This window comes from Lycium barbarum, chromosome 9 (assembly GCF_019175385.1).
Source record: "Lycium barbarum isolate Lr01 chromosome 9, ASM1917538v2, whole genome shotgun sequence".
Lineage (NCBI taxonomy): Eukaryota > Viridiplantae > Streptophyta > Magnoliopsida > Solanales > Solanaceae > Lycium > Lycium barbarum.
In genome coordinates this window covers 108,307,825-108,324,379 of record NC_083345.1, presented here as the reverse complement: position 1 = coordinate 108,324,379, position 16,555 = coordinate 108,307,825, and the positions used below count along the sequence as shown (strand labels likewise).

Below are 16,555 nucleotides of genomic sequence, written 5' to 3'. Positions count from 1 at the left end.
ATCATTTTCTTGGATTATTTTTGTCCTTGGAAACGAATTTAGATATTTGCTTTTGCTTTCATGGTAATTATATTGAAATGTTAAGAGAGGAAGCAATCCGGGAAAAAGGTAAATAGAGAAATTATGGGTCGTTTGGTAGCTACTTAGAGTTATGCAGGTATTAGTAATATATGGATTAGTTATGAGGGAATCTATGTATTATTTTATGCAGGTATTAAATATGCAGGATTTAGTTATTCATGTATTAGTTATTTCAACTTTTGTCATGCATAAAACAATGCATAGATTCCCTCATAACTTATGCATGTATTAGTTATGAAGGTTTTCAAATTGCAAATCAAACACCGTACTAATTTTACATATGAATAACTCACCTCATAACTAGCTATCAAACACAGTATTAAATAAGCAGAATTTTAATACATGAATAACTTACTCCTAACCAGCTACCAAACGACCCCTTACTTACTGACTGGGGATACTAAATATTTCACAAAAGGCATTGCAGACTTGCAGTAACTAAGCTCCCGTTTGGCCATAGATTTTGGGAGCATGTTTTGATGATTTGTTTTCAAATCTTTGTTTGGCCATAAAATTTGACAGATTTCGAAGACAAATCTTGAAGGGCAATTTGCACAATTGCTCTTCATACGGATTGTTCTTTAATTTTTGCCCTTCGCTTAAAAAGGTGGCCGAAAATACCCCGAGGTTCTGGGTTCGAAACCTAGCAGAGTAAAAAATTAATAATAATGTCGCAAGGCATGGGTTTCTATTATGCCTATTCGGGCGAAGTTACATAGAACCTATGCCAGAGACGACAAACTTTGTGTTGTAAGACAAACTTTACCTTATAAGGCATAACTAAAAGTCTGCCGGAGATGACAGACTTTGCCTTATAAGGCAAACTTTTAGTTATGCCTTAAGGCAAAGTCTACAACATAAGGCAAACTTTTGGCAAAAGCCTTGCCTTGCGATTTTTTTTTTTTAATTTACTGAGCAGGGGTTCGAACCCAGAACATCGAGGTATTTTCGTCACCTTTTTAAGCGAAGAGCAAAAATTAAAGACCAGCAATCTGAGGGGCAAAAATTAAAGACCACCCCAAAAGAAGGACAATCCACGCACAAAAAAGATGAATCTTCAAATCCCAAATTCTAGCTTAGACCTGTTTTTGGGCCAAGATCTATGTTTTGGCCTTTTCAAAACTTTTAAAAACTACCCCAAACTTTTATATTTTATATATGAAAAAAAAAAAACTCCATTTATTTATGACCCAACTAATTCTATCTACCATGTTCCTCCATTAAAGCTGTATCTACCATATTCCGACAATTAATGCAGCCTCTGCTATAAAGTGAACGAGCTAAGCTAGTTACTATCATTTTTTTTTCTTGAACGGATGGATATTTGCATTGTAATTTGAATTGTAGTAGCCAGTAAGTGTGCTATTAGCAATTGTTGTTAAAATATCATGTTCTATATAATTTGCACTACAAGAAAACTGGCTTTTAACGACGGGAAAAATGGTCCCTAAAAGCATAAATCTGGTCCCTATTAGTCAATAGGGATCAAAAAATCTGGTCGCCACCCGTCGCAATAGGCTCCGCCGCTAAAGATCAATAACGACAAGATAAAAATACTGGTCCTAAAAGTGTTTTAACGACGGGATAAATACTGGTCCCTAATACACTTTTAGGGACCACACTTCTGCTCCCTAAAACTTTGAGTGGCAAACTTTTATTAGTCCTAGAATGTCTTTTGAGACGAGATATCTGGTCCTTAAGAGTTTCAATACGTGAGAGTTGCCGGTCCCAAAAGGTCTATGTTTAATTCCAAGGTACGCATTTTTATAGACCTTAAAATGTGATTCATAAATAAATAGATGTTCTATCCTGTCATATTTGTGGATGCATATAAACAAAAATAAGCAATAATATCCCGCTGTCATAAATATAGTCTTTAATTAGTTACAAATAATGGATTAACATCCGATTAGTGGCACTGTATAACCATGATATATAAGTCACACAGCTGTATACCCACCCCGATTGTGGCTTTTTTCTCAATTGATGACTTGATATAATGATATTATTGTGACACTTTTTAAGAAATTTGAAGTTACTGTTGCAAATTTTGAATGTCCCCTAGTTAGTTCTTTGTACTCCATTAAAAAAAAAAAAAAAATTAAGCTTGTAAAAATGAACCTTGCTAGAGAATAATCAATGATTTTTCTTACCCTGCAATATTGAATTATAGACTAATTCTTTAGCTGTAATACAAGTATGTTTTTGCATCTAAGATTGTTATCATCTTGTTTGTGGCATTACAGAATGCTCGAGTTTCCTGAACATTCACCCCAAGTTCCTTCACTCAAACGCCACATCCCATAAATGGGCGTTTGGCGTATGTGCAATTTGTTGGTTGATTTTTTCGTTTTCATAGTCTTGTGGTAATTAATAAGATTACATGTACTGCAAATTCTAATACCGGAGTGTTAACTTAGTTGTTATTATTTTGTGGTGTCTAAAGCCTTGGCAGAGCTTCTTGACTATGTGGTTGATGAGGTAATCTTCTTTTCAAGTTGTTCTTTTTTGTTTTACTTTTTTGTAGCACAATCTATCTTCCACTTTTGGTGGGCTATACTTGTATTAGGGGCACATAATTATAACTGGTGATAGCTGAAATTTCCTCAAAATGAAATACATGGAGAGAGGGTTCTTCACGATGAACAATGATGGTATCTGTAGTACATGAAAAGAAAGAAAAAATCACAGCAAGATGAAGAAGCAGTAGTCGAAAAAAGTAGGGTTGCAATATATATGATATAGTATGCAAGTCAATTCCTATGCTAATAAAATAAGTAGCTATTCTATAATTAAAATATCCCGATGTGTCATATAAAATAGCCTTTATGACTTCCTTATTCAATAGGTCATGCTAATAGTTTGTCCAAACTGTCGTGCTAATATTTTTTCTATGTTGCAGCCTTGCTTTTTCCACTGGTTAGATAAAAAATAGAGCCACCTTTGTTATTGTTGATAAAGTCTTAAATCTAGGGAGTGGAATTTCAGGTTTAGTGACACAATGTATTTCATTTCTTTCTTGTTTGTGAATAGCAATTGATATTGATACTTTCATTGGTCTGATTTTTGTTGAAGAAAAATATTAGAGTATGAGACTGTAAATCTTTCTAATCTTTGTTCCAGATGATGGCTGTAGAATGGACCAAGAAGTCATACGTGTATGGTCTTTGGATTTTCGGATAACAAGTCAACTTCAACTATAGGACAGTGTATGCACGTTAACTATCATGGTGTCCTTTTTATTGTCCTGTCTTATTAATTCCCAACTTTCAACATTTTAAATGGAGATGGTTTTAAGACTAGTTCAATGAGACTTGGGCAGAAGTTATTGTCTTTAGCCGCTGCACAAAGAACAGGTACAATCGTTATTCTTGCACGTACTGTTTTTAGTTTTCTTTGTTCTCTGTTTTGTTTTGATTAGTTCTTTCCATTTTTCACTGATAAAGAAACTACAGTTCTTTTAGCAGTTGTAATGAATCTTTTTTTTAATTTCTTTGACTTGTATTTTGTGAGATCCCCCAACTTCTTTGGGACTAAACATGATTCTATTTTGTGAGACTCATCTAAGTTGCTCGGACCCTTCAAAAATGTTGTCGGATCCTCCAAGTATGTACTAATTTTGGAGGATCCGACATGCACCTCTCGACATTCTTGAAGAGTCCGAGCAACATAGAGAATCATCATGTCTACGTGGTTATGACTGCTTGTTGGTGGATAGTGAACATGCTGGTCCATAGAAGTTGCTCCTTTGTGATAGGTATGTTGTGCATGAACAATGAAGATTGGTTGATCTGCTTTTGAGGTTGTGTGTGTGTACTGCAACAATGGAGCTTGAGTATAATAAGCTCATTTTCAAAATTGTCAAAGTGGCTTTTTATTGTAGAAAATAACTTGGCGTGGTACGAAATTAATTCTTTTGAAAGCCATAGACTGAAACATGCTTTGTCAACATCCTTAGGTAAGCAATGTATATATTTTTTGGACTTTGATAGCTCCTTATTTTTGTTTATTAAATCAGGTTGTCTAGCGCATATATTAAAGATACCGAGCCTATGGCTTTTATGTTACTGAAAAAGTTTCTACAATTTTGCTTTTGTTGATAAAATGATCAGATAATTTGTAACAATATATAGGCATCAAATCGATGTACCTTCAGTTCATTATGATTCTCGTACAGTTATACATGACAACTTCAAATACCCACAATGTACTGACTACAGATTTGGTAAATGCTTTGAAAAATCAGCTGAAACAGTTCACATAACACCAGAATCCAATGATTTGATTACTTTGTGTCATCATATTGCAGTTTTAGGATCAAACCTGAGTTCCCATGTTGGCCAGTAGTGCAAATCTTGCTTCAATGTGAGCACTCAGGGCTTCCCATTCAGGTGGACTATTCGTACACGAACAAACTCTCCATTCTCTATTGCTGCTAGTAAGGAACTTTATTGAAATTCAGTTTATAGAGGATAGCACAAACTCTCCATTCTCCATTCTCTAGAGTGTGATGGTTTTTGTTTATTTGTTTGGATAAGTAGAATGTGATGGATTGCTGTTTCATTGATCTTAATTGTTGACTGTACTTGACTGAATGACAGTAGAGCCTGCAAGAAAATTATCGGTTTTTAACATTATTTTGAAATGCCATTTATTTTGTAATTTTGAAACACAAAAAATATATTTTTTACAACTCTGCCATGTGCTAGCCATCACAAAAATTTGCTCGTGGCTGACTTTTTGGATATCAAACAATTTTTAATATGAAGTGACACTGATTATGGATCTCAAAATCTTGTGTGGTTAAGAATTAAGCACCAGCTTTAAACTTCTGTTATTTAATCTTTCCGTCCCTTGAAAGATTTTGGATTCAAGTCTGTGGCATGGATTTAATGCTACCTCTAATTCTTTAAAAGTGGAAGTAGCAGCGTAAGGTGATGGGGTATTTTCGGTCAAGTGTTCCTACAACTCACTCTAATGGTGCTACCCAGCCAGATCTTTGGCCATTGAAGTCCATATGGAAGAGTAAAGCTCATGTAAGCATATGGAAGAGTAAAGCTCATGTAAGTAGCTTGTTTTTGTAGGATTGTATCTCATGGTGTCATAAGTATAAACAATTGTACTTATTTTGGCTTTTTGACTTAAATTTCTAACTTTATGACACATAGTTTTTCTATTTTCTCAGCTCATGAAATTATTAGGGGACTGTGGTTGTGTTGTTTATACATGCATCTACTTGGTGCTGTTTCTCATTAATAATCTTATCTTACTTTCCAAAAAAATTCATTATGTTCATTGCTAGACCTGGATTATTTCTCAAGCGAAAATTGATATAATGGAATTATTGTGGCTATTTTTAGATAAAGTGACACTCTGTTTAATAAAAAAATAGAAAATAGAATTGGGATTTCTTGAAGTTCCTATTGGAAGGCTTGAATGTTGTACACCTTGTTACGTCTTTGCTCCATAAAAATAGAAAAGGAGGATGATATATGCTAATGTCTCCACATTCACTCAGCAACCTATTTGCTTTAAATAGACTTATTTAACTCCTTCCGGGAATTAGACATTTGAGTATCAATTTACAAACTCAACATTGAATTTGTTCTAAATGCATATTTGAGATGATGGGGGCAGTGATTATATACTTTAGTGGTTTAATGCATTATAGACATGTGTTTCTGTAGGTTTTGAGGATTGGTAAGGAACACTAAATTCTCCTCTTTGAATCGAAACTCGCCTCTATTTGCTTGAGTTGCTCTTTTTTAGCCTCTTTTCTGGTACTTCTGTTCTTCTTTATGGACTGGTGTTTTTACAGGTCTTGAGAATTCAAGAAGTTATTGTTCACGTGAAGTTGATCCTCCTATATTAGTAGCAGTGTTTTAAAAGGCGGGGGCGTAAGGCGGGGCGTTTTACATACGTCTCGATGAGGCGTAAGCCTCGAGGCACGGGGCGTAAGCCCCATGAGTATTTAATTTTTAGTATTTCTTAAAATAATATAATTACAATAAATATGTTTAAATAGGTAAAATTACATAAAAAAAATAAAAGAAAACTGTAAATAAATGAAATATATATATATATATATATATATATATATATGTATATGTATATGTGTGTGTGTGTGTGAGCGCGCGCGCTCTTGATCCTCACAAAAAAATGATCAAAGCAATCCATTATACACCGCTTATAACTTGTAATTAAATATAACATAATTTACAAGTATAAACAATACAATGAAATAAAAGCTATTATGAAATGCAAAACAATTCTAACATTTTAACTTTCAAACACGGAAAAAAACACAGTTTCTTAAAACACTATTACTATCATACTATTCATTTTATCTCCCTATAAGCAAATAATCAATAAAATTTATCAATATTACAATTAAAACATAACTTCTTCATGAACAAAAAATAAAATTATATGATAATTCTGATACATAGGACTTATGACCAATGACAAGTGAAAATGTACAATTCCGCTATGTGTTTTTTTTTTTTTTAAATTAAGTGATATTCACCCTCACGACGTTCTCAAATAGTAAATATCCAATACTATGACTTGTTATATGAGCTACACCCAATCTTCTATTTCTATAGATGAAAAACTATTAAGTATCATTATTTTGTTAAACAATTATGAGGGTGAATGATTTTAATTAAGGAATTTAAAATATAATTTGTGTAAGAACTGTTAGGCGAGCCCTGGGCGTTGGGCGTTAGGCGTGTTTAGGGCGTACGGTTAGGCGCTTAGGGCGTAAGCCTCATAGGAACTAAGCCCCGCACGTTAGCCCCAGGGCGTTTTGCCACTGCCCTGCCCCAAGGCGAGCCCCGGGGCGAGTCTTGACACTGCCTTTTAAAACAATGATTAGTAGAGATTGATATTTTTCAGTAGATCTTTATGGTACTTAACTTTATGCCATGCATATTAAGGAGTTGATAGTCAAATAAAGTGATAACACCATTTATTTTAGTAAAAAGGTTTAACACCAGACTAGTTGCTATCTCTGTATATACATTTAATTGATCATAGTTTTGGTGCTCCACTACAACAATTTATATTCTTTCTAGTTCTTTTCAAACAATATTCAATTCTAAGATAAATGCTTACTTGTTTAGTGTTTTGCATGGATAGTATTTAACAATCCAAATGATTACACCTTAATGCCCGGATATCTCATTGGTTTCAGTTTCTTGTATTTGATTAGATAGTCATAACCCCAATTATTAACTCTAATTCATTACTATCAGTTTCTCAGCTCCTTGCGGCTAAACACTCTCAGCTCCTTGTGGCAAAAGACTCTCCTTCATATTCCAGGTATATGAATTTTCTCATGAAACACTTCTTCTCCTTTGAAGATTCTTAGTTTTCTTGCGTCAGAGATGACATCAAATGTTGAATGATATTAATAATTATACAATAGTCAAGAATGAGTTAAAGAATTAAAGAAACTCTACCTTATTTAAAAAATAGAAACTGTACCTTATTTAAAAAATGAGTCAATGAACTAAAGGTTAAACATGGAGTTTCTTTGATTTAAAGAGAAAAACAGCCATTCTCTACTGAATGTGAATTGGATATACACGTTTTTTAATGTTATAATATTTTCGATTTAGTAAATTTAGAAATCAGGATTATCTTGTAGCTAATCAATTTAAAAAATATTGGCGGTGTTCCGACATAATTGAGTTAAACATACATCTGTTATAATCTACTATAAGAAAGAGCTTGAGTTGAAAATAATATTTCTATCTGATTTTATATTGTTTCCATTTAAATCCTGTTACTGCAAGGTCCAATGGTGAGTTCTTATATCTGGTGTAGTACTTTCTAGTGCGATTTATCTCAAATAATGTTCTATTCAACTTGACTTTTAAAATATGTTCTTGTTATTACCTATATCAACTTTTGACTTAGTTATTTGAAAGCTAAACTACAGGGAGCATACTTGTACAAAGCCGATGCTTGTGTAACTTCTTGAGGTCTGCTGTATTGTTTCACTGCTGTACTTTTGTCTCTTGTAGTTTTCCATTGTCGATCAAGTTCAAACCAAGTATATTAGGCGCTTACTAAGAAAATAGAATTTTCTTCAGTTGTAGCTATCTTTTCGGATACTCGTTGAGATTTTGCCTCCTCCATCTCTAAGCCTACACACTCTTGTTTGAGAGCACATTATAATTGATACAAGCTTAACTTATGTGAAGTAATGTGGAGTGAGGATATTGGCTAGTATATATGTTCATCACAAGTGCCTCTCTTGTCAAAATCTTTTAGAATTTGTCTGGTGTTGATTATGTTGGAATGTTAGGTTACTGCTATCAGACTTGAATAAATAGCAAAATATCGATTTTTATAGTTTTCCTGAACAAAAATTATTTTATGCTTTTTACAGGATTTGGAGACTACAGTTTACAAGACAATATGTGCTAGGTTTGAAGACTTCAAACAAGTTGACGATTTGTTTATCATGTTACTAGGATTATTTGATTAGAAATTATATTCGGATGCTTATCAATGAACAGGTGAAATTTTTCCTAAACAACCTTATAGTACTGTAAAACTGTAAGCTTAATCCAACTATTATTATAAATCAAAAGGTCATTTAAATTTTGGCTAGACCAACAACTCACTTCATGGTCTAAAAATTTCAAGTTCGAGAGAATAGGTTCTAAATCACATGGAACACAACAATATTAGGCATATACATAGTGATTTCAGATTTCAGGCTTTTATTAGTTAATTTTTGGTGCTCTTTTCCTTTTGGCTGCTACCTCATATTTTTACATAACAAAAGCCCTAGTGCCTCTAATTTTATTCAATTTCCACATAACCAACCACTTAAAGATTGAAGGAACGTCCTACGAGGCCCTAATTTACAGCATGAACAAAATAAAAGAGAGTATAGATATATCCAAAGAAAAGTAACCTTTGGAACTGTGATAGCTTCGGCTGCGGAAATAATATATCGACCTATTTGATTAGGGCTTTTTGCCGCAGAACCAATACACCGACCAAAAATGACCAACAATTGCACATTGATTTTGGAGCTAACTATGGCATCTAAGAGAAGGAACAAGGGTTTTTTGAGGGTTAATTCTCTAAAATTTTGTATATTTGTTGACTTTTGCTGGGTAAACTAGAGAAAAGAAAGAAGAGGGATTAGGTATAGAGAAACCATCGTCATTTAGGATGAGATTTTTGGGTTTTTGATAGATAGTGTTCGGCAAAACAGAAAGTTTTTAGAGCGAGTATTATTATTTATATTTGTTAACTTTTCAGCTTTTTTTCCACTTTGATTTTGAGGCATAAAATAAATTTAGAGTATTAGGGACCAGATACTCACTGTTTCAGAGACCAGATTTAATCTCTTCATTAATTAAAAATCGAAAATCCAGAATTATGGACAAGAAAATAATCTCGTCTCTGTAAGTATATTTTCAGAGACCAGATTTTTAACTCGTCGCTAAATGTTGGTCGCTAATGAGCCTTTTTCTTGTAGTGTTGAGATTAGCAAGTATGTATGTTTTGTATGTTGGGTAATCTTGATAGTTTTTAGAACCTATGAATATAAGTAATGTTTCATGTTTTTCAAAATAAAAGTGAAATATGTTTTGGAAAACTATGGTCAAACACATTTTCAAAACTTGAAAAACTTCACCCAAATCTATGGCCAAACGCTAGCTAAAAAGGGGAAAAAGAAATCTTTTCATCGCAAAAGATTTTTTTTGCTGAATCACAAAAGATGCACGTGTATCTGTATTTTTTTCCCTGTATTTGTATTTATTTCTTATTTCGAGTTTAATTTTAACTTAAGGCTCATTTATTTTCATTAAGGCCTCATTCTGGAGTTGAATGGTTAATTATTTTTTTAAAAGTATCTTTTTCCGAATGAAATAGACTGTGAAAGAGTCTTAACACGTTCAAACTCCTTTAAACCCTATTTTTATTTTCGGAAAAAGTTCACACGTCGTTATTGTTTCTCTTTGATAGAAAACTTTATGTTGCGGTCTCTCTTTCTCCGGGTATTAATCACTACCCAAATTGTTTGCTCTTAAACTAGTAAGATTTCAGAACAAATTTCCAGTATTTTGTTTATTAATTTATCATATTCATAATATTCTTGGTATTACTGTTTTCTTACCAAAAACTCTGAAATTTTGTTGCACAAATTTTTGATTTATTAAAGTGCAGGGAACTTCATAAATACGTAGTGTTGAATTAGGTGGTAACCGCGAAGGCTTCAAATTTTTTATTTGAAACCTACATCCATTACTTAGTTTATGATGAGGAGATAGTTTGGGTATAATAATATGTATTTTCTAGATAGTATTGTAGTTTGACCCCGAGCTAGTTCTTTGATAAAGTTACAAACTTGTACTACTAAATATATGACTATGAATATTCTGAATATTATGTCTTTGTAATTTAACTCTAGTTATGTATGATCGATGTATTAAAGATGGGCTTTGCTAGTTTATTAAAATTAATAATGAAGTTACTGCCAAAAAAATCTTTTGGCCACTAATTTTATAGGCTGAAACCTGAAAGTAAATAAAACAGAACCAACTTTTGTACGAATTCATTCTAATATAATAGTTGACGTTATTTTTTTTTAATTATTTTTTATTACAAGTTGACATTATTAAGGATTACGTTTTACTAAATTTTGGACTAACATATAAAAAAATGAGTCTAGTAAATGTCGGAATAAGCAGAGATATTAAAAATTCGGTACCGTGCTTGTAAGAGATAATAGGTACCACATAAAATTGGTAGAGGTGTGAATTGATCTGGACACTGCGATTATAAAATTATCATAATAAAATAGAAAAAAAAAAGACGTTTTAAGAAAAAACAACTTATGTTTCCATTCTAAACATATTCGATTTAATGATCTTTGCATAAAGTTAGTGTTGACTTTCAATGTTCTTTAGGTGTTTAGCACTTTAGGTGTTTAGAACTTTGTACAAAGGTGAGAACATGGAGTATGTGACTCTTTATGCTTAGCAAATGCTTAATCTCATATTGTTACTTGGTTTATCCATTTGCAGTGTCAGCTGATTAAAGTATAAGTTAACCTCTATGGCTAAACTGACTTTCGGAGGTCAGTTTTTTCCGACTTTTTTTGGAGATTGATTTTTGGCCTTTTTTTAGCAGTGAAAAAAGGTGAAATTTGTGTTTCTTCTATAGATCAATATTTAATGTAAATATAAAGCTCTTTTTAGCTTTTGATTATATTTGTTATGTTACTTTTGTTTGTGTTTGTCTGTATGCTATGATTATTAGAATTTTATATTTTAGCTATAAAACAAGCTAGTGAAAATTCAAGAGTGACTTGAAAAGATATGAATGTAGTAAAAATTAAAAAAATAGAAATTTATACTCAAGAAGTATCATTGAATGGGAGATTTGCATGTAGTTTGAAGGCAAAGTCACGGAACAATGTTAAGTTGCTTTGGAGACTTCTCGTGGCTTTATAGTTAAACAAAAGAAGATGAAGAACTCTTTTGATTATCTAAAAGAAAAACATCAAGTTTGTCAATAACTAAAAAAAAACTGTCAATCATTATTATCCGGCAACCAATACAATTCAATGTCTAACAATGAGTGGGATGAGTACGTAAATATTAGTACATTATGTAGTAATTTTTCTTCTTTTTTGTCGTAAAAAAAAATAATTTGAAGCGCATATTGAAAGTATGATCTCTTAAATTGGGATACAGGCTCATCCAAAAGTAAAGACATCAAAGACTTCAATGCTACCCTTTTCGGATCTTTATACAACCATGATACATGTTATAGAAAATCCTCAAAAAGTATTGTACAAAGATCTGAAAAGGGTAGGGGTGAAGTGTTTTCTTTTGGATGAGGCTATATTCAAATATAAGACATTGTATTTTTAATATACATTTCAAACCATTTTTCTTTACAACGAAAAGGAGAAAAAAGTTACTAGATAATGAACTAACTTTTATGTACTCATCGCACACATTATTAGATATTAGAATGATATTGGTTGCTAGATCATAAATATTTTCAGTCTTTTTAGTTATTGTCAACCAAGCTTGATATTTTTCTTTTAGATAATCATAATGGTTCTTCAGTTCTTTTTGTGTAACTATAAAACCGTAAAAAGTCTTGAGAGCAACTTGCCTTCTTCTATGAATGTGTGTTCATACTACTTTCAAGTCTCCCGTTTGATGATACCTTTTTAATACAAGTATCTTAAAAAGTTTTTACTGCATTCCTATTTTTCAAGTTACTCTTGAATTTCACTAGCTTGTTTCACCACTGAAATATAAAATTAATGATCATAGTATATAGACTAACACAAACAAAAGTAACATAAAAGAGATAATCCAAAGCTAAAAAGAACTTTATATTTGAATTAAATACTAATCTATAAAAATAAAAAAAACTAATGTATTATTTCTTTTCTAGACTCACAAGTGGGCATATTGAGTTCCAGCCATGATAGATTAGAAGCAGCCACAAACATGAACAATTAATTGGCCTATTCTCTCAATTGATCCAAGCTTCACAAGTGTACACACTCATGAATTCTTTACATTATTGAAGCGTTCAATTCACAACAGCAATTTTATTTGGCTCCATTAGCTCCTACGCACCATTCTACATCTTTTCAGTAGTTGTTTTATCCATTATTTAATCAGAGGAAAAAATTATCTATTCTAGATAAAGGCTTTGTAATTTTCTTTTGAATACAATTTAACTTCTACTTGAGCTAGATTTGGACCACCTAATCTTTATGTGTAATTTAGTCTTGCTACCAGATGGATTATATTACTGTGGTTTCAGATTTGTCACATTATTGTGGCTTCAGATTTGTCACATTATTGTGGCTTCAGATTTGTCACATTCTTTCACGAGGCTAGTAAATGATCAAAAGCTAAAAAAGAGTTAGATTAAATAATGTGTAGTAGCAAAAATAAATTTAGTAGTAGTTTGGGTATTCTTTCACTCTTTCCTGAAAAAATTTACTAAGTGTGAGGAATGCTGTCATACTTGTATGAGGCATTTGCTTGATTGACAAATGGACTGAAGTAAGTCCCACTTCCAAGCAATCAAAGACCCATGTTCCGTTCTTCTCTACTTGTAGTTCACTATTTGGTTTTTTCCTTCCTTTTGTGCAACGCCTCTTCTTTATTTTATATCTCAACTATTTCTCTCTTTTCTTAAATTTTCACAGCTCTTTCTTATAGTCTGATAAGCCATGCTACCTTGTGTTTTAGTGTTTTGATTACTTGACAAACCCACTCGAGGAACCAGTTACGATGATAGAAAGACTAGGTCTCCTGAAGTGTCGTATAGTCAACTCTATAGCTATAAAACTGCTGCCACTATACCAGTACAAAGAGCAGCATACAGGAGCAGAGTTGCTTTATGGGCTGTCACCTTCACTCTTCCTCAACATATTCAAACATCATGCCAAAGTGAAGATTTGATTCTTGCAAATCCAGAAAGTGTTCAGATCTAAAAGTGCAAGTCTCCACACATCAAGGTGTGTTCAAGAACAAAGCTTCAACAAATCTTAGGACATGTTCTTCTACAACTGAAGCTGGGTTAAGTCCTAGGAGTGTTAAGTTTTTGTTCTTTTGTTCTTAAACTTGTAAACTTACTTTTCTCAAAAGGAAGCTGTTGTAGGTACTCTGAATTCTCAGTAGTTTTGCATAGGTAGTTTATCTTCATTCTATTGAGTGGTACCCTTTCCTAGAGTTAGTCAAGGTGTATTAGTGTGTTTGGCTGGAGGTAGTCAAACAGTGTTAAACTCTCAAAGGCTGCTTGTAGGAAGTGAATCTTCATAGGCGTTTGAGTGGTACACTAGGCTAGAATTAGTCTAGGTGTATTAGTGGCTTGGCTAGAGATAGTCAAGAGTTCCTTGCAGTAGGGGTATTGTAAGGGGAGGGATTATGTGAGTTAATTCCTAGATTGCAAGAGTTGTAATCTGAAGTTGCTCGGTGTAGTGGAGTTGAAATCCTACGTGGTAGGTCGTGGTTTTTAATCCCTTGAGCAAGAAGTTTTCCACGGTAATATCATGTGTTATTTACTTACTGCACTGCATCATCGAACTGGTAAACAACCAAGTCCCTCATATATTGTTTAGTGGACGCACATCCTCTATCAATTGGTATCAGACCAGGTTCTTTCTAAAAAGTTATCACCTAGAAAGGATTGTTCACATGGCTGCTCTACCAAACAACGAAGAAAAGAGAAAGAATCTGAATGCTGAAGGAAGAAGTGAGTCAAGTGATGATGATGAATTAGAAATCTCATATCTCACTCATAGATTTCAGAAAATCGTTCGGAAAGGTGTTGTATCCCTGAAGAAAAGGAGTCACAATGAAAACCTCAAGGACAACCTTAACTGAACAACTACAAGACATATGGAGCTCGACAAAAGGCTCAAAAGAAATGAGGTAGCTGAAGACTCAATGAGGCAGGCATTGAATGCATGGAAGGACTCTATAAGGGAATTTGAAGAGGAAACCGACTCAAATGACGTATCTAAGTCTGGAGTTAACAACGACCCCTCAACGAGTGTCCCTGATCTAAGCGTTGCAAAAAATTCTGGCACTAATGATGAAACCAAAGAAAAGGGGGTAGATCCTTTTGACAATCAAGCAAGACTCAAAGGTCACTCCCACAAAAGATTAGTCTCCCTGATAAAAATATTGATAAATGAGCTATATGGACTCATTAAAAAGAAGAAGGAGATAGCTGAGAAACTTGACAGTACAGAACAAGAGAGGGATGACATGGTCGTATGCATCATAGATCTACAAGAACAAGTTGAGGAAGTTACTAGAGAAAACCTTCTTCTAAACAACAACATCAAAGAACTGATGAACACCCCATCTGAGGTATCAGACAAAGCTCAGGGTGACCATGAGAGCAAACATGAGCAAATCAAAATAAGCCCTGAAGCATAAGCATAAGGAGCCTCAGGAGAACTTGTGTGAAGTGAACATCATGCTCGAAAAATCTCCACAGAAGAACTAGTCCTCAACCCTCTCCATAGATATGACTATTATAAAGAACAAACAAGAATGTGGATCTCAAAAGACCACTGCCTCCTATCATTCCCTTGGCAAAAGCAATCTTAAAGCAGAAGGATAAGAGTGCTCTCTTTGCAACAAGCCAGTTCCCCGGAAGAGAATCATCCAATCAACACAAATGCACCAAGGAGAAGTGAAGATACTGCTAAGCAGAAGACAAAAAGAGAAGAACTTGATCACTACCAGAAAAGAGAAGATCTGCCTAAATGGAGAAAAGGAAAGCATGTGCTTGTGAAAGGACACCTTCCCACGACTTTGTAAATGGCTACTTCTGAAGAAAATCCAGCAAAGGTCTACACGCATGGATGTCTCAGAACAACCCAAGCTTAAAGAGACATGACATAAGCCAGAATGACTGCCCATTTAAAAAAAAAAATTGATGACATCAACAAAAGTAGTCAAGAAACCTGGTCTCTGCAACTCAGGTTAGTAGACTCTTTAGCACCTACTTAAAATTGAAAGTGTCATTTAAGTGCCATGTCATCACAACTGCTTTACTGAAATGCTTAAAAAACCCCTCTGAACGTTACACCTTTTTTAACCTGACCCAATCATCACTTTACCCTTTTCAAATACCCATAATAGCTTCTTTATTCCCTCACTTGAAATCAAAAATTCCAATCACTCTCTCATTTCCCTTCGTCGTCACACAAACCTGCTCTTCCTCTCTCAGAACCTTCTTCATCTTTCTCTAAGTTAAAATCTCATAATGTCTAACAAAGAATTCACCTCTTAAGCCCCTTCTGAGGCAAACCTCACCTCTCATCCACCTAAATCCAAAAATTCACCCAAATTGAATCAGCCTTTGTCTTCCTTAAAACCCCAAACTTGCTCAGATCAGAATCCTTTTGTCACTTCACCAGAATCTCCTATCAATAGTCATTCCCTTAAAGAGTCGGCACGTCCTCCAAAAGCGTCAGACCAAGTTGAGAGACCTGACTCCATCAGTAGAGAACACACCATGTCTGTCTCAAAATACTTTCGAGATACTGATGAGATGGAGGGACAAGAAAATGAAGCAAAATTTACTAGTCAATCCATCAAGAGAACAGAAAAATCAAGTTAACAGAACGAAAAATCGATCTGTCAAGGCATGCATAAGGAAGAAATTGGGTGCAATAAGGAGGAGCAAACTGGAGAAATCAACAAAGGAATTGCGGAAGATAGTAATGTGAAAAAGGGTAACTCTCCTACTTCTGGGTGTCATAGAGAAGGAGATGATTTTGTAGAAGAGTCAGTAGAGGAATTGCCTATAAAGGTAGACGGGACCATCTCTGGGATTGGTCAAAATCGATCCAGTAAGATGGATAGTGATGTCGTTCTTATGGCAGGTTTTGCAAAATCCTTAAGTGAAATAGGAAATGCTAGACTTTCAGTTAGAAGAAAATGAG

General features: G+C 33.8%; 1 protein-coding gene across 16 annotated transcripts; it reads left to right on the top strand.

Annotated features, from left to right (window-relative positions):
* The first annotated feature begins 1,904 nt into the window (after positions 1-1,904).
* LOC132609331 (uncharacterized) lies at positions 1,905-8,599 on the top strand. 16 transcript variants are annotated; one of them, XM_060323245.1, is made up of 6 exons: positions 1,905-3,290; positions 4,391-4,519; positions 5,007-5,144; positions 7,338-7,404; positions 8,027-8,069; positions 8,480-8,599. In XM_060323245.1, exons 3-6 carry the CDS (start codon positions 5,019-5,021, stop codon positions 8,562-8,564), a joined length of 321 nt encoding a protein of 106 aa, XP_060179228.1. In that variant the 5' UTR covers positions 1,905-3,290; positions 4,391-4,519; positions 5,007-5,018; the 3' UTR covers positions 8,565-8,599. The 16 variants fall into 16 exon arrangements, 5 of the variants coding, with proteins under 5 accessions (XP_060179228.1, XP_060179231.1, XP_060179229.1 ...); XM_060323248.1 differs by having other exon boundaries at positions 1,905-3,437; positions 4,391-4,472; positions 5,010-5,144; XM_060323246.1 differs by having other exon boundaries at positions 1,905-3,437; positions 4,998-5,144.
* Positions 8,600-16,555: the final 7,956 nt, after the last annotated feature.